This window comes from Fundulus heteroclitus, unplaced genomic scaffold (assembly GCF_011125445.2).
Source record: "Fundulus heteroclitus isolate FHET01 unplaced genomic scaffold, MU-UCD_Fhet_4.1 scaffold_44, whole genome shotgun sequence".
NCBI lineage: Eukaryota > Metazoa > Chordata > Actinopteri > Cyprinodontiformes > Fundulidae > Fundulus > Fundulus heteroclitus.
Window position 1 is genome coordinate 1,084,853 of NW_023396857.1, and position 19,018 is coordinate 1,103,870.

At 41.6% G+C, this 19,018-nt stretch overlaps 2 protein-coding genes across 2 annotated transcripts; one reads left to right on the plus strand and one right to left on the minus strand.

Moving 5' to 3' along the window:
- Window positions 1-2,173: 2,173 nt before the first annotated feature.
- Window positions 2,174-3,486, plus strand: LOC105922179 (olfactory receptor 4E2-like). Its single transcript, XM_012858061.3, has one exon. The coding sequence runs from the start codon at window positions 2,448-2,450 to the stop codon at window positions 3,375-3,377; it is 930 nt and encodes a 309-aa protein (XP_012713515.2). The 5' UTR covers window positions 2,174-2,447; the 3' UTR covers window positions 3,378-3,486.
- Window positions 3,487-9,249: 5,763 nt separating this feature from the next.
- Window positions 9,250-10,268, minus strand: LOC118560509 (olfactory receptor 49-like). Its single transcript, XM_036131522.1, has one exon. The coding sequence runs from the start codon at window positions 10,262-10,264 to the stop codon at window positions 9,323-9,325; it is 942 nt and encodes a 313-aa protein (XP_035987415.1). The 5' UTR covers window positions 10,265-10,268; the 3' UTR covers window positions 9,250-9,322.
- Window positions 10,269-19,018: the final 8,750 nt, after the last annotated feature.

Sequence of the window (19,018 nt, forward strand, 5' to 3'; positions counted from 1 at the left end):
ATGCATCACTAAGAATTTGGTCAGAATTGACAGCGAGCCCTGATTCTATTATATGAGCGATGTGAGAGCTGAGAATATTAAAGGTACATAGCCACATAATATGCTTTAATAAAAGCAAAGCCCATTTGATCATGATAAATTAGGGTTATATACACTGAGCCTCAATCTTGATACTGTGCTGTTAGTTCCTTTTGAGCTGAAAGATAATTCACTCTCGGGTGTGATTAGCAGATATAAACAGACATGGCGCCATCTGGTGGCAGTATCGCAGAACTATCATAATGTCTGTTTGCTTAATTAATAAATGAGTATTAAATAATGCCAGACTGATCAAAGACCAACCGTAATTAATTAAATAAATCGATCTACAGCAACTTTAAGAGCCTCACATCAGAACATTTACTCACGTCAGTCAACTCAGCGTCACATCTGAGCCTCGGCAGGTTTAGAATAAAATAGAATTAGAATTCAACTCTACTGTCATTGCACTGTCACAAGTACAAAGCAACAAAATGTGTTATCTGCTTTTAACCCATCCCCTTGGGGAGCAGTGGGCTGCCATGTGCAGCACCCAGGGAGTAATCTGGGGTTAAGGGTCTTGCTCAGGGACCCAGAGTGCCAGCACCAGGAATCAAACCGGGTACTTGCATCCTTCTCTGAGTGCAAGCACACTGCTCTAACCACTCAGCCACAACCTCCCTAATTTAGCATCCGCTTCAGTGAACACCAACGTTCAGACTGGATTCCCAGAGACATTCCAGCCTTTTCCCTCCTGGAATCATATTTTTTAGCCTTTTTTCACTGGATCTTGGACCTTTCCTCATTGTTTTGCTGGGAGATGCTAATAGCTGTTAGCTGCTTCCTTGTTTTATCCCATGCTGCACATGCGCAGTACGTACTTCCGTTAAAATCGTAAACACCAAAGATTTTATGTACTAAAACATTGAGCAAAAACAAAGCATAAAACACCAAAATAACAAAGAATACGCCAGCAGGACGTGATAATCTTTCATAAAAACGTTGTGTACAACCAGAGTGAGCTACTGACGTATAAATAAAAAAAAGTCAAAGAACGAGGCTATGCACCTTTAAGATAAATTATTGACAGTGGCAATGAACGGTAACGCTTGAAAATAGTATATTAATTCAGGAATGATAGACATTTAATCGTGGTCTGATCAGTCTTTCCCGACAAAGATTTCTGCAGAGTATTTGCGCTTTCGGGTTCTACAGGCTCCTCCAGAAAAGGAAACGCCTTTCCTGACACTTCCTAGCGCAGGTCTTATCTAAAAAGCAGGAAAAACTCTGGGTTTGCCCAGCTAGGGAGTAACTTGTTGTCATAATTTGACTCAGGATAATGGGTTCAGAGCTTTCTGAAACGGAAAAGCCAGGGTATGCAGGAATCTACCCCAGAACCTACTCTGAATTTCCACTAACCCGGCTTGATGAAACAGGGCCCTGGTCCAAACTGGTCTGCTATCAGATTCCAAAACATGGAGGGAGACTGTTTAATTTCGTGACAGTGCAGTGTCACCAGTGGCCTTCAGGGGAGCTACATTTGTAAATTACAGGTCTAGTGCCCCTAGTGGCTAAACGTTACACTGTACTGCTTTAAGGCAGAACAGTTTCTCTGAAAATAAATAAATAAATAAATAAAGCAGTAGACAGAGAGATGGGTTTAAACTGTGTGCAAGGATGAAGAGTAAATTCTGCTTCACCAAAAACATCCCAGCTAGGACTTAAAAAATAGGACAGTCAAACCAAACCGGATAAAAAAACCCTGCTCTGATGTGATAAAAACCTTTTCTTTGGTTTTTGCCATACAGATCTGCTGGACTTTAGTTTTATAGTCTAATTATCTTGACTAATGTAATGTGATTGTTGTCTTTGTGAAATTGATATTTTTTCACCTTCAGATAATTATCCAGTTGCACATTTCTTTAGTTAGTGTGCTACATTTTAGAACATACATTTTTTTATGTTTTAGGTCTACCCTCACTGTACAGTCTCTTGCTCTTATTTTTATTTTCAGATATTTACGTTTGTGTGAATCTGCACAAGGTTTCAGTTCGGTTTACGCCCAGCTGGCCAGTGTGTGTTGGCAGAAATTCAGAAATAACGTCTGTATTCTGTGAGCACATGTTGTGAAGGTCTCTCTCTCCCTCTGAAGACCTGCTGGGGCTTTTTAAGCAGCTATAAGTAGAGCTGACCTCCGTCTGAGCGTCAGACTGAGAAACGCTGTGGACGCAGCGAACAGTCGAAGCCGATGGGACTTCCTGTCTGCTCTGCAGCTCAGCATCACCTCCTCCTTCACACTACCTGACGGCTGCAGTGAGAAGCTCGCTGTCTCTGGTTTGATCTGAATTGTGGTTTATTTTGTAAAGCTGCAGGATTAAAATGTGAACTAACTCTCTATCATGACTTTGACTGGTGTGCTGTGAAGCAGGATGATGATAAACTCCACGCAGGTTCTGTTTTTCACACTAACTGCCTACTTTCACTCTGAGGTTCTGAATTATGTATATTTTACAGTCGTGCTATGTCTGTACATCCTGATCGTTGGCTCTAACGTGCTGCTGATCGTGGTGATCTGTGTGAATAGCAGCTTACATGAACCTATGTACATGTTTCTGTGCAGCCTGTTTGTGAATGAACTGTATGGCAGCACAGGCTTGTTCCCCTTCCTGCTGGTCCAGATCCTCTCTGACGTTCACATGGTTGCTGCTCCGCTCTGCTTCCTGCAGATCTACTGTGTCTACACCTACGCTCACATTGAGTTCTGCAACCTGGCCGTCATGTCCTATGACAGGTACCTGGCCATCTGCCATCCTCTGCAGTACCACTCGCTCATGACGCCTTCAAAGATCACGAAGCTGGTGGCGCTCACCTGGCTGTTCCCGCTTCTTGAATCCGTTGCAGGGATGTTTCTGACCGTCACTCTGCAGCTGTGTGGAAATATCATTGACAAGGTCTACTGTGACAATTACTCCATCATTAAGCTGTCCTGCTCTGACACGACGGCCAACAATTTGCTGGGAATAGTTTACATGTTCACCATAATCCTGGGTATAATCGTTTTAATTGTCTACACGTATGTTAAGATCCTGAAGGTGTGTTTTTCTGCGTCCACACAGACTCGACAGAAGGCCATCAGCACCTGCACGCCTCACCTGGCCTCTCTCATTAACTTCTCCTTCGGCTGTTTCTTTGACATATTTCAGAGCAGGTTCGACATGAGCCGAGTCCCCGACGCGCTCCGAGTTATTTTATCGTTATATTTCCTCACGTGTCAGCCGCTCTTCAACCCTCTGCTCTATGGACTCAACATATCGAAGATACGGAGCTTCAGTAAAAAACTGGTTTTTGGGAAAAGGTGAGCTTCACGAGGGGATGGATTCTTTAACCAAGTGTTTTATAAACTGAAGCTGCTTTTACCTTCTGTAAGATGTTATATTGTTGCAATAAACTCCCTAAACTCCCTGTGGATATATCTTTACTTCATTGACTTGGTTCTTTGTTTTGCTGCTGTTTCTGTCATGAGGTGCAGTTAGCAGACTGGTTTCACAGCAGAGATACCTCAGGTGTGCCAGTAAAGGCTGCATTCCACTTTCTGCTTTTGTTCTGCAGGTAACCAGCATGTACAGGCGCAGAAGTGCAATGCAGCCCCAGTTCTCTCTTTTATGACAACATGTTGTGAGATTTGTTGATGCAAAAGCCCAAAAGTGAATGTAAGCAGCACCTTTAACAAAACTGAACAGTATGGCCATAGATGATGAGTGGAAGTCTCTTGGAAAACTGCAGTAGAGTATTTTTACGAAGCTGCTCAATGAGACCTTAGAGAGCAGCATGAGAACATCGGAAGGATGCTGAGGCTGGAAGGAGGACTAGAGAGGAGGTTTATAAATGGAGGTAAAGAGCACATGAAAGTAAAGGTGTGAGAGAAGATGGAGACAGATGACTGCTGTGGCGAGCCCTGAATGGGAAAAGTCCAAATAAAATGAGAAAACTCTGCAAAGAAGCCGCTTCAAATGTGAAGCACAAACAAATAAGTGATGAAAAGTCCTTATGAGAGAGATGAAGGCAAGGAGGAGGAACCAACAGAAGTCTGGAAGTATAAATCCTGAAGCTATGATGGGATCATGAGTGATGAGCAGAAAGCTGAGTGGAAACACCAGAAATAATTAACCAGAACCAGTAATGGACTCTGTAAATAAAACCTTAGTTCTAGCAGCAACTAGATCATCAAACCCATATCATTAAAGAGGTTCTCTGGCCTCGGGGTGAAGACCTATTGATCATTTGATCCAACAACACATTTTGGTTTGAACTGAAGTTTGGTACTTAATGTCTTCTGGCTTCCTTCATGCAGTATTTTTTCAGCTCTAATTTATGTTTGAAACGCACTTTAAAGCAAATTCTGACCAAAGTACTGTATATAATAATAAAATACATAAGAATAAACAATAAAAAAATATATAATGTCTTGCAATAAATATCTTACTATACTTATCTGACTGTGGAGGACAGAGATGCAGAACATAAAATGTCAAACAAGTGGATCCTGTAGATATGCATCAGCTTTCCCACCTAATATTCCTTTTTGACAAAACTTATAACTAGAGGGGCTCATGTTACTCTCAGCTACCTTTATAGTTTTACTGCTATAGGCTTAGGCTACTGGAGGATATCAGGATCTAATTTTCTCACTCTATAGAGTTCTATTGTTCTTCAATTATGCATTATGTGTTGTCATTTCTGCTTTAACTTTCTGTTCTCTCTCTTTTATCTTCATAGTAGGTACACCTGGTCTGGCGTTCTGTTAACTGTGACATCATCCAGAGAAGACGGCTCACCCGCTACTACCATCTAATGTAGAACAGATTACTAGATCAATGTGTGCTTCTGTGCTTTTTTGTCTCTCTTGTTGTGTCTCTGTTCTGTCTTCTGTAACCCCCAGTCGGTCGAGGCAGATGACCGTTCATACTGAGCCCGGTTCTGCCGGAGGTTTTCCTTCCCGTTAATGGGGAGTTTTTCTTCCCACTGTCGCTTCATGCTTGCTCAGTATGAGGGATTGCAGCAAAGCCATGTACAATGCAGACGACTCTCCCTGTGGCTCTACGGTTCCCCAGGAGTGAATGCTGCTTGTCGGGACTTTGATGCAATCAACTGGTTCCCTTATATAGGACATTTTTGACCAATCTGTATAATATGATTGAACTTGACTTTGTAAAGTGCCTTGAGATGACATGTTTCATGATTTGGCGCTATATAAATAAAATTGAATTGAAGAAAATAAATTGAATTAATAATAATAATAATAATAATAATAATAATACATTTTATAGCCATTTCAGAGCACTCAAGGACACTGTACATATGTGGGTATAGATGATGGATGGATGCCTTATGATAAAAATTACACTAAATGGGCTGATTGGCCACGGGAGCAAGGAGAATCTTTGAGTAACCAATTAGAGATCAACATGAAGGTCACATGGAAACCAGAAGTTTAAGACTGCATCTGAAATGTTCTTATAATAGCCTCTGGCTCCTGACCTTTGACCTTTCCTGGGTCAGCAGAACTTTATCAGGGAGGAAAGGAGCTTCACCTGCTGAGCTGATTCCAGCCTTTAACTCTGATGTCATGGGGGATGGAGTCAGAGACATGGAGGATGGAGTCAGAAACATGGAGGATGGAGTCAGAAACACGGAGGATGGCGTCAGAAACATGGAGGATGGAGTCAGGAACATGGAGGATGGAGTCAGAGACATGGAGGATGGAGTCAGAGACATGGAGGATGGAGTCAGAGACATGGAGGATGGAGTCAGAAACATGGAGGATGGAGTCAGAGACATGGAGGATGGAATCATATCCATCCTCCGTGTTAGAAAAATAGGTCCTGATGTCCTCCAGCAGCCTAAGCCTATAGCAGCATAACTGTAGAGGTAGCTCAGGGTAACACGAACCACTCTAACTATAAGCTTTGTCAAAAAGGAAAGTTTTAAGATTAGTCTTAAAAGTAGACGGGGTGTCTTCCTCACAGACCAAAATTGGGAGTTGGTTCCACAGGAGAGGAGCCTGATAGCTAAAGGATCTGCCTCCCATTCTACTTTTAGAGACTCTAGGAACCACCAGCAGACCTGCAGTCTGAGAGCGAAGTGCTCTGTTAGGAACATACGGGGTAATCAGAGCTCTGATATATGATGGAACTTGATTATTAAGGGCTTTATACGTTAGAAGCCAATCAGCATCCTGGATCCGTGTTAAAAGAACTTTAAATCCAGCTCAGCTTCTACCCAGCAAGCAAGCAGTCGCTGTGCGATGTCTGATCTGGACTCAAATGACTGGATTCAACCCACCTACATCCCCTTCTCCACCATCATAGCAGCTCCATCTGGCTTTCCTATGTGCTCCTACAACCTTGTTCCAATTAGAGTGTAATTCCTCCTGGACTCTACAGAATTCGCTGTCATATCTCAATCGGTCCGGCAGAAGACCATCATGTTGAGCCTGGTTCTGCCAGAGGTTTCTTCCCAAAGGGGAGTTTTTCTTCTCCACAGTCGCTTCATGCTTGCTCATCATGGACAGTTCATGCAAACCTGTGTTTATCAAGTTGGACATCTAGCTTAAACAGATCATCATATGAACTGAACAAAACTTCTTCTATCTCCACTCCACCACCAGTTTCAGGCCTGGGGGGAAACATCCCTATTCTCATACACTTGCTTATGCATATTGAAGTATAATTCAGCGTGAATGTTTCCTGCCGAGGTCTGAGCGCCAAAGTCTTAAAATATTGTATCAATAAATTCTTCTAATTGTCTCTTCTTTCCGTGTGAGTTTTTCAGATTGAAATGGGATTTGGGATGTCTTGGTCAAAAATAACACCAAGATTTTTTACTTTATTACCAGAGGCCAAGTTAATGCCACCCAGATTAAGTGATTGATTAAGAACTTTATTTTTTGATTACAACTTCTGTCTTGTCAGAATTTAAATGCAGAAAATTTTAAGTCATACAGCTTTTGATGTCATCAAGACATGACTGCAGTCAAAGTAATTGATTGAATTCATCAGGATTTATGGATAAATATAGCTGAGTGTCATCAGCATAACAGTGGAAATTAATCCCATGCTGTCTGATAATTTTGCCGATCGGAAGCATATATATAGTAAAGAGAATTGGTCCAAGGACTGAACCCTGTGGTACTCCACAGGTGACCCTAGAGTTTGAGGAAGATTTATTATTAACATGAACAAACTGGAATCTGTCAGACAGAGCAGATTTAAACCAGCCTAATGCTTTCCCCTTAATCCCTACAGTATGCTCAAGTCTTTGTAGGAGAATATTGTGATCAACTGTATCAAATGCAGCACTGAGATCTAACAGGACAAGTATAGACACAAGTCCATTATCTGAGCCCATGAGAATATCATTAGTGACCTTCACCAGAGCTGTTTCAGTGCTATGATGAGCTCTGAAGCCTGACCGAAACTCCTCAAGTAGGTCATTGCTTTGTAAATGTTCACAAAGTTGATTAGCAACTACTTTTTTAGATAAGTAAAGAAGATTAGATATAGGTCTGTAATTTACTAATTCATCTTGATCAAGAGAGGGTTTCTTAAGTAAAGGTTTAATAACAGCTACTTTAAAAGCCTGTGGTACATATCCATTTACTAAGGATAGATTAATCATGTCTAAAATAGGACCACTGATCAGAGGGAATATCTCCTTAAACAACTTGGTTGGGATTGGGTCTAACATACAGGTAGAAAGTTTAGATGAAGCTAAAATTTTATATAGCTCAGAAAGCTCTACTGCTTCTAAACAGTTCAGACACTGCACAGGTTCTAAAGATTCCTCCAACGCTGCCTCACTTACTGAGGACGAGGTAATCATGTTTGGGATATATATAGATGTAAATATTTTTTTCTGTCTTCAACCGTGTTGCTTAACTAGAGAAAGCCACTGAATGAGCTACTGCTGCCACTAGCTAAACATAAATCTACCTGATGCAGAAAGAATTTTAGGTTGAGGTTTCTCTCTGTTAAAAGGGAGTTATTCATTTCCACTGTCACCACATGCTTGTGCCGGAGGGGGATTGTTCCTATAATCAACCCAAGTGGGGAAATAAAGTAATTACAAGTATAGTTGAGCAGTTTGGGTTTTTATTTAATATTTGAATGACGTTAAGGTCACATAAATACGAACATGTGCAGCGTCAGCATGAGCTGTCTGCTTAAAGTAGAGGACAGACGTCTACGTTTCTTTTTATTGTGGAAAATCAAGTCAAAGTTTATCTCTGTAGCACATTCAAAACAAATTGCTGCACACGTAAAACAAAACAACATAAAAAATAAAAATAGAATGAAATAAAAAAGCGACAGAAGTAGAAAAACACATCAAGTAATGATGGCAACACCATAAAATACAGCACAATACAAATTAAATGGTCAATTTAGCTAAAGTTGAAAGCCAAAGTGTTTCTTTTAAATGATCAACAGTTTAGGCTTAGAACAGAGGAAGCTCAGTAGGCGCTACGTTTGAGCCTCGATCTGGGAGACTAATAATAGATTTTTGTACCTTAAAGCTGAGAATAAAGGTGGAACAGGTCAGGCAGGTATGATGGTGTCAAACCAACAAGACTCATAAAAACATAACGGCTGGGAGCTGTTTTTCTAAATCTCACTTTCTTGAGAAACACAAAACCTGGATGTTCCAATGAGGTTTGTTGCACACTTTGGTTAACTAGAGAACCAAGGACCACTTCCTCTTAAAACATCAGGAAAAAACCAGGTCACACTTTGTCACCCTTAAGCTGTGAAGCATCACTGGGACCCATAAAGGAACGAGAAAATAATTAGAAATAAAACAAAATCCCTGAACAAAGGTCAGTGTTGATGCAATTGGCTAGGCTCCCTGGGATAAATCACCTTCCACCAACTGGCATTATGAGGACATATTACTGCATCTAAACGGCATGTTTGTCTATTAACGTGCATTCAGATAAACTTTGCTATGAATCAGAGTTAAATAAACACCCTCAGGTGAACTTGTGGGCTCAGCGTTTCACAACAGCACACAGAGAAGCAGTGATGTCAGTTACTGAATGTGTTTTTATTGTGTAAATATTAATCTACAAAGATGGATCCTAGGAACCAGGCTTAACTCTTATTATTCTCAACATAACCACAGACGTACTGTAGAGTTTATCTGTTAAAGCATGTAGGGTCACATCGTACCGTGAACATCAGAGGGACCTCCACAGGTTGGTTCATGTAACATTTCACTTATTTTCTCATCCTCTCTGGACTCGGAAACACTAATGAGATTTCAGAAACAGATTTTTACACACGCTGCGTATTTTGGAGACGTTCAGGCCGTACACCGCTGGGTTAAAGAGCGGCGGACACGTCAGGAAGTACAGCGATAAGAGGATCTGAAACAGCCGTGGAACGCTGCTCATGTTGAACCTGCTCTGTATTATTTCAAACACGCATCCGGCGCAGAAGTTAACCAGGGAGGCCAGGTGAGGCGTGCAGGTGTTGACCGCCTTCTGCCGGGTCTGTTTGGATCCAGAAAAACACACCTTTAGGATCCTCATGTAGGTGTAGAGGATCAAAGCCACAGGAACAAAAACACTGAGCGCCGTGCTGATGAGGCCATAAATGTTGTTGACCGTTGTGTCCGAGCAGCTCAGCTTCACGATGGAGAAGTTGTTGCAGTACACCTTGTTTATGACATTTCCACAGAGCTGCAGAGAGAAACTCAAAGATGTCATTATCACCACCAGGAGAAAAGCCGCCAACCAGGACGCAGACGTCAGGCCGGCGATCTTCTGGGTTCTCATCAGTGTGTTATATCGCAGAGGGTGGCAGATGGCCACATATCGGTCATAAGACATGACGGCTAAGATGAAGAACTCAACAGTTGCGTACGTGTAAAGACAGAAGATCTGCAGGAAGCAGAGCGGAGCAGAAACAATGTGAACATCAGAGAGGATCTGGACCAGCAGGAAGGGGAACAAGCCTGTGCTGCCGTACAGTTCATTCACAAACAGGCTGCACAGAAACATGTACATAGGTTCATGTAAGCTCCTGTTCACACAGATCACCACGATCAGCAGCACGTTAGAGCCAACGATCAGGACGTACAGACACAGCAGGATCAGGAAGAACAAGTATTTCAACAGCCTGGTGTCAAAGTAAGCCCCAAGAGTGAAAAATAACACCTGTGTCGAGTTCATCCTGATTATTTTCTGCATATAAAGTTTAATTTGTCTAAAAAACAGAGTAAAAACAAAAAAGCTTCCCTGGTTAGCCCGGTGATCCTTAACCTCGCCTCTCAGACCTACAGTCAGTCCAATCAGACGGACTCTGCAGCTCTGCACAGAATGGGCAGCCGGGTTCTGTGGACCCGGACGCTGCAGCTTTTAACCCCTTCAGTTTCCTCCCACATCAGCAGGCTGATGCAATCATCTAAGATAATTACCGGTTGGTTCTGATCCTGGAGAGAAAACTCTCTGTGAGATACAGTGGTGTGAAAAAGTGTTGGCACCTTCCTGATTTCCCAAGTGCTCTTAAGTGTTTCAGAGCATCAAACAAGTTCAAATTATTACCCAAAGACGACACAAGTAAACACAAAATGCAGTTTTTAAATTAAGATTTTAATTATTAATGCAGAAGAAAACCCAAACCTACAAGGCCCTGTGTGACAAAGGGCCTCGGGCCCCTGGACAATTTTTTTTTTCTTGGACGGGTTTTTGACTGATCCGGCCCCCCCTAGAGTAGCTTGCCTCCAGCGACTAGACCGAGATTTTTATTATTTCACTGAAAATAATGTTTTATTTTCCATTCTGCTTTGCATTGGGACCTGGTTGTTTGAAGACAGCAACAGTTGTTGTTCTTTATTAGATTTCAGAGCTAATTTGGGCTCGTTAGTGATTCTAAACATACAAATTCACACCGAATTTATTTATAGGTGATTGTTTTCAATTTATTCTATTGTTGTCTTTTTCCCCGTTAGTTTTCTCTTTTTTCAGTTTTACTTAGTAGATTAGTTCAATGTTACTATCTTTGATAAAGAGTTTCCTTGATAAAGTGATTTAATTGGAAATTCGAGTATTTTGTCAATAATCCATTAACTCCTTCATCTATTCTTCTGTAATCATCTTTTCTGGCAGCGATTTATCACACAGTAACTGACAGACACTGAGAGCTGATTGGCTCTTATTTCCTGATTATCAGGTGGCGCCTTGGCTTGGAAATTTTCATCAAAATTACTAACTTTGTTAATAATTACCTTTGGCACTGCAGAGATACGCCGATTTTATCACATTTAAAAGTAGGTCAGAAAACTTTATTTTTCCCTAAATACGTCCAACCGGAAGACATTAATGTTTCTGAAACAAGTCCCTATTATACTATTTCAAATACTTTTGGTTTTTACAGCATTTTAAACACACAAGATGCCATTTAAATGTCTATCAAACATTGCTGACTCTCTCAGAAAAAATTCCCAGTTTGCACGCGTCCTTTACTTCCAGTGTCGAAGGAATGACACCGATATTGGATCTGTTGCCATAACAAGTGCCTTTTTAAAATAAAGTATAATAATTAAAGGCTACCATTTTGTAGAATATTCTTCTACTTCACTTTTACTTGTCCCCATGTTCTAGTGGGTCCCGTGGAGGCTCTGATATAAAAGAACAAAGTAAATATGAGATTATTTAAAAGCAAAAATTCATACTGTAGAAAGTGATAGAAACATCTACCATGGACAGTATTTACACATTAATTTATCTGCTACATTTTGCCAGCCCTCTCTCCTGGCTTTAGCAGACTTTGAGATGTTCCCTGTCGTTTTAATTAATGACTCAAACTCAGCATAACCTTCCATTAAAGCTCTTGTTCTGCTTGGGAGAAAAACTGTGGGCGTTCTTTGGCCATGCTGAACAGCCAATAGCAGCGTTGCTGATCATTGTTTCTACTATTGATACATTTCCCCTTTTAAACAAACGCATCAACGCGCAGTTATCTCAGATAACTCAATCCAGCCATACTAATCATAAACAACAGGTGAGTTAGAAGAAGTTTCGAACAATTTGGCTAAATTGTGCCAAAATTACAGTCCCGCCTGGCACACTGCCCACTGAAACCGTTGTGGAACAAATATGCTTCAGCTGCTTCAGTCCAGAGTAGTTGCAGTTTTTATGGTGTTTTGCAGTGTTTATTTAGTCGAGGCTAAGAAGATACAATTTTTTCTTTGTTTGAACACCTATAAATCAGACAAGGTGACATTTACAATAGTGGTTCCACTCGAAAAATATTCTTTAATGCCTTAACTTTACACAGATACCAAAAGTTTGCATTTACCCTTTATAGCTGTGGAACTTGTGGGCTTAGTGTTTCACAACAGCTGTGTACTTTCTTTATACCAAACTAAAACAATGCTGAAACAGTAAGTAAAAACCTAACTCTATCCTTGCTGCTTCTATTTGATTCAAGAGAAAAAGTCTTTATAAAAGCAGGAATTCATATATCCATTATCTCTACTCAGGCTGGTGCCTATCTCCAGCAGTCGCTGGGCGAGAGGCGGTGTCCACCCTGAACAGGTTTCCAGTTCATAACAGGGCAACACAGAGACAAACAGGACTAACAACCATGCACACACACCTAAGGGAAATTTGGAAAGACCAATTAACCTAACACAGTCATGTTTTGGAGTGTGGGAGGAAGCCAGAGTACCCAGAGAAAACCTGACCACGCACCAATGCTGCCAACTGTGGCACCTTACAGCACAGAGTATCTGTTAACACAATGCCAGGGTAGAAAGAGATCAGCAATGATCTTAGAGGAAGGACTGTTGCTGCCTGTCAATCTTGGAAGACTAATTAGGCCTTCATCAAGCTGGAGAACATCTCAGCCACCTGTCAACCTTCCCAAGATGGACGTCCAGCAGGTTCAGGCCCAGCTCAGAGCAGGAAGCTCAGAGAAAGTCAGAGGTTACAGGGACCAACTTCTGTTGACTTATTATATTTGATTTTTGTGTTTTACACTTTATTTATGCTCTACTTGTTAGTAAAGCGCCTCTGTGTACATTTATAACACATGACCAGAGGTACGATGTTGCACAAGGAGTAAACAAGGAGAAGAAATAAAAGCCCACAAAAAAAATACAACATTATAATGACGTTTTAATGAGAGAAATCAATCATAAGTATATGTTCATTCTTACCTATTAGAGGTAAAGCCAGCAGATGTGGTTTGTGACTCGGTCGGTACAAATCCACGCAGCGCATGATATAGGCATCTTCTCCAAACCGGTCCATAATTCCACCTCCAATATGGCGGCAACGTGCGACTCAACAACGAGGCGTCTCTGTATAAATGCCTTTGATGCAGCCGAGTGAGTCAGTGAGGTCTTGGACCCCACTGAGCTGTCCCTTCACTGCGAGGCGCTACAGGATGGTCTATTGTCTCTGTAGCTGCATCAGCTGCCAACATCTTGTTTTCTGATGGTTCTGCTGGTAGACGGCACAACCATATTTACATCTGCTGATGGCACCCAGTACAAGGTTCTGTTCAGGCTCAAAACGGACAAAGTAAACACTATGCGGAGGAACTATGGGCCCATATTGTTTTATTTGAAGACAAATTGATGTTTTTATTGTGTGCATTTTGTTTTTATGGTCAAATTACGTGACCAGGCCCTTAAAGGTCATGACAGAACAGTTAGAAAAACCCTGAACCAGTCTGGCTGCTTGGAGGCTGAAGGAGAAAGCCTCTTCTCTCTAAAGGCTGCATCTAGATGAAGAACAAGACTTCTGGTCCAATATCCTCTGGACAAATGAGACCAAAGCTGAAATTATTGACCACAACAGATAGAACCATGGCGGGAGGAACCACATCACAACCCATCAGCATAAAAACGTCTCATACTTTCTCCAAAGCAAGGTAGTGGAGAATTGATTTGTTTTTTTACTGCAGCCACAGGACCGGGACTCAGTGCATGAAGTGGAGCAGGAACTCCTCTGTATGCCAAAGTGTTTTAATGCCAACTGAGACTTTGTGTTTAATGTAACAACTTTACATTAAAAAATTCAGAATTTTAATTGGATAAATGTCTTTTTTATTTAGATAAAAGTTTTCCTTTTGTTATTTCTGCGACAAGTAACAAAGTTTGCGGTAGAGTAACATCTCCCGGGGGTCCGTCCTTTGTGATGTTGCAGAGGAGTCTGTAGGGGCATCATTAATGTCCTCAGACCTCTCGGGACAGATGGACATCTGCTCTGTACTACTGGTGTCTCTGCTTCAGCTGCTTCAGAGGGAATTACAGCGACTGTTGCCACTATAGGGACTCCTCAGGGACGACGTGTTGACATGCTGAGCTGATCTCGGACATCTCTGAATTCAGTAATGAGCTGGAAGGATGCAACTTCTCCAAACAAACTTCTGAGAAGTTTCTGTGTTTCACAGAGACATAAACATTTCTGCAAAAGCTTTCCCTAACAAGCCTGAATCCTCTTTTTTTTTTTTACATGATTATAACAATCAGGTAGATCTGTGCATTTACACAGAGCTTCAAGTATATAGTGTTTGAAATGATTTATTCTCCTTAGTTTGTTCCACCAGAACAAAATATCAACTGTCTTCTGACTAAAAAGGTCCTCAGGTGCAGCTGTTACTAATCATTTAAACACTAAGAGATAATAAAGTGTTGATAATAGCACCAAAATACATTAAAGACATGTTGTTGGCAGCTGGACAATCTTTCTGATTCCAACGAAATTAAATGTTGTAATGCCAATAAGTCATTAATCTGCAGGAAACTCTTAGAAATAATGAAGATCCCCTCTCCAGAAACATGAGAAAGTTTTCAAACCCCTAAATATTAAAAAAAGTCTTATTTTAGTTCTTCAGTCAACAATTAAAGGCAATGACATACTGAGGTGTTACTGTTTTCTAACCTTGCTGTGCAACAGGGGCATCAAACTAATTTCTATATGGGGCCACTTTGATGTCATGGCGTCACTAAAAGGTCTGGTTGCTCCTGTATAGATGATACTTTTGATTTCATAATTTTATTTTAGTTCACATAGTAATATTTAAAAAATGCACAGTAACATAAAATTAGCACCTTAGGCCCAGTTTATACAGTTTATCTGCAAAAAAAAGTTGATATTGGGGTAACTTAAACTTTAAAATCGTCATTCTGCATCACTTCTTCTCTTTCTGCACATTTCTGGGCTGTTTTAATGTGTTGTGGGAAAACTGACATCTAGTGGCAGGATGCTGTTACTACACAGTAAAAACAATCAACATTCGCTACAGGAGGCTCAGTTTTAGCCACTTTATACAATTTAAAAGTACATACATACTTGAGTTTGACACGTCGGAGGAAGGAAGACCACTGGTGAGGTTCTGGCAGAGGTGACGGTGTAGAAAATGAGTGCAGTAGGGGTGGTAGGGAGGTACAGGGTAGGAGACGATTCTGAGGAACTAGGTCTTTGAGAGTTTCTTGAAGGTAGACAGGGCCTGGGTCTGGTAGCGCTCAGTCGGCCATCACTGTACAGCGACACATGAAAACAATCTGGGTTGTCTTGACGTAGGCACTGCTAGCCAACGTAAGCCTTTAGGAAAGCAGTCAAGTCGACGGGAGCTTCTACTCTAACATCAGGGACTTGATGCTGGCGACTGAGCTCAACAAACACAGGGTGATTGAAGACCAGACATGTCACCACCTTCTGGAACATCTGCCGCGTTTTTCCAGCACAGACTTGGAGACCAGTTAGAAGGGGCTTGCAGTGGTCAGGGTGGAGACGACCATAGACAGCACCAGGAGCTGGGTGGAGGGTTGGATGAGGTACGGCCTGATCTTTCTGATGTTCGACAGTAAGAAGCTGCCTGACCACATCATCTTTAAAGGTCAGCTGTTGATGGAGTAAGAGATGCTGGTGTATTTCATTAGTTTCTGTTTCTTGTATACCTCATCTGCACCATCAGTTCATTGTGGTAATTCATCCTGTACACATAAAATCTCTTTTTACGGTTTGTATCTACATTCCTGACAAATGCTTTTCTTTATAAATGTCTCTGTTTTGTCTTCTGTTTTCACTCTGAGCGTTGGAACAAAACTTTGCTGCATATGCACAGTGTAGACGTGCAGCTGATTGACAATAAAATCTAAGATTGAAATCTAAGTCTAGGTTTATGGTCAGTTTGGCTAGAAAGATGAGGTGTAGAGTGTCCAACAAAACATTAGTCTCTCTAAGAGAGGAAGGTTCATTACTCTGTCTGTGTAAATCACAGAGTTTTTGATGAACTCAAGAAATCCATCAGAAAGGAGGATGCATTTCTTTGGTGAAAGCCCCAGACAAGCCAATAAGTTCCAGGGCCTTAAAGACACCAGAATCAAACTAGACACAGTATTTAACGGTCCAGTCCAACTCCAACCAAACAACAGGAGAGACTCTTTTAAAATCCCCCCAGGATCACATCAGTGGATCTAAGAGCCTCAGTGAAAACCGCAATACTTCAGGTTCCTGGTTCACTGACAACATGGTACCTGCAAAACAGCCCGAATCATCAACCCTCCACCACCGTGGCAGACAGTATTAGATGTTTGTGCAGATCTTCTAAGCATGATTTCTTCCAAACATGGGTCTCTCCATCATGACCAAGTCAAGTTTATCTGCAGCACATTTCAGCAGCGAAGCAGTTCAAAGTGTCTTACATCATGAAAACATAAAAACATCATAAACGCATCAGTCTCTGGTTGTGAGACCAGGACCAAACATTAAATTATATCAGGTGAAAACATCAATAAACATCAACATGTTGGTCAGAGTTCCTGTTATTATGGCTGAAAGCAGCTCTGAACAGGTTTTAGTCTGATTTAAAGGAACTCAGGCTTTCAGCACTTTTCCAGTTTTCTGGGAGTTTGTTCCAGATCAGTAGAGCATAGGAACTAAATGCTGCTTCTCCATGTCTGGTTCTGGTTCTGGTTCTGGTTCTGCAGAGCAGGCTGGAGCCAGAAGACCTGAGTGGTCTGGAGGGTTGATGCCCTGATAACAAGTCTGTGATGGATTTAGGTGCTAATTCAGGGATTTATAGACTAACAGAAGTATTTTAAAGTCTATTCTCTGAGATCCAGGGAACCATGGAAGGACTTTAGAACCGGGTCCATGTTCTCTAGGTTCTTAGTCTTAGTGGGGACTTCAGAACCGGGTCCATGCTCTCTACGTTCTTAGTCTTAGTGGAAGGACTTCAGAACCGGGTCCATGTTCTCTACGTCTAGGCATGTTCTCTACGTTCTTAGTCTTAGTGGAAGGACTTCAGAACCGGATCCATGTTCTCTACGTTCTTAGTCTTAGTGGAAGGACTTCAGAACCGGGTCCATGTTCTCTACGTTCTTAGTCTTAGTGGAAGGACTTCAGAACCGGATCCATGTTCTCTACGTTCTTAGTCTTAGTGGAAGGACTTCAGAACCGGGTCCATGTTCTCTACGTTCTTAGTCTTAGTGGAAGGACTTCAGAACCGGATCCATGTTCTCTACGTTCTTAGTCTTAGTGGAAGGACTTCAGAACCGGGTCCATGTTCTCTACGTTCTTAGTCTTAGTGGAAGGACTTCAGAACCGGGTCAATGTTCTCTACGTTCTTAGTCTTAGTGAGGACTTCAGAACCGGCTCCATGTTCTCTACGTTCTTAGTCTTAGTGGAAGGACTTCAGAACCGGATCCATGTTCTCTACGTTCTTAGTCTTAGTGGAAGGACTTCAGAACCGGGTCAATGTTCTCTACGTTCTTAGTCTTAGTGAGGACTTCAGAACCGGCTCCATGTTCTCTACGTTCTTAGTCTTAGTGGAAGGACTTCAGAACCGGATCCATGTTCTCTACGTTCTTAGTCTTAGTGAGGACTTTAGAACCGGGTCCATGTTCTCTACGTTCTCAGTAATCAGTTCTACTAAAGATAAACATGGATTAGTTTCTCCAGATCCTGCTGAGACATCAGTCCTTTAATCCTGGAAATGTTCTCCAGGTCTAGAAGGTCCACTTTGTAATTTGGAGGTTCAGGTCTGAGTCCATCACTACTCCCAGGTTTCAGGCCTGATCTCTAGGTTGTAGCTGTGAGAACTGAAGCTGCTGCTGACTCTGGTTCGTATCTCTTTAAGTCCAAAGATAATAACTTCAGTTTTGTTTCTGTTCAGCTGGAGAAAGTTTTGGCGCCCCATGCATTGATTTGTTCTAAGCATCCGTTCCGGCGACATGGGGATGTAGAGCTGAGTATCATCTGCATAGTTATGATAACTAATCTTGTTTCTTGTTATAACCTCGGCTAGTCCGACCCTGCTCTCCAGTCGCTTTAATAATATATCACGGTCAACAGCGTCAAATGCTGCGCTGAGGTCCAACAGAACCAGCACTGAGGTTCTTCCACAGTCTGTATTTATGTGGACGTCATTGAACACTTTGACGACGACGGTCTCTGTACTGCGGTGAGACTGAAAAGCATCAAAGCGGTCGGTCATTGTCAGGAAGCTGTTTAATATTTAAAACAGCTTTTTCAATAACTATTTCCTCCTTGCTCAAAGGCTGAGGCAGAGGTTTTGCTGCAGGGTTGTCACCCTCCTATGGCATCCTCCACGTCTCCTGATGTACTGGTCTGTCTCCTGGTAGGGCCTCCATGCTCTGGAAACCACGCTGACAGAAAGCTGGCATTAATGCTCCATCCTGGATGAGCTGCACCACCTGCAGAACCTGCTTTACTGGGGTGTCTTACTAATTGCCTTTAGTTTCCACGGTCCACCTGTTGTCTTTTTCATTTACACAGCAGCAGGTGAAACTGATTGCCGTGTGATTGACTTGGAGTTACATTGTGCTGTTGTTCCCTTTTTTTTGAGTAGTATATATATATATATATAGAGATAGATAGATAGATAGATAGATAGATAGATAGATAGATAGATAGATAGATAGATAAATAAATATATATATATATATATATTTATTTTTAAGTAGT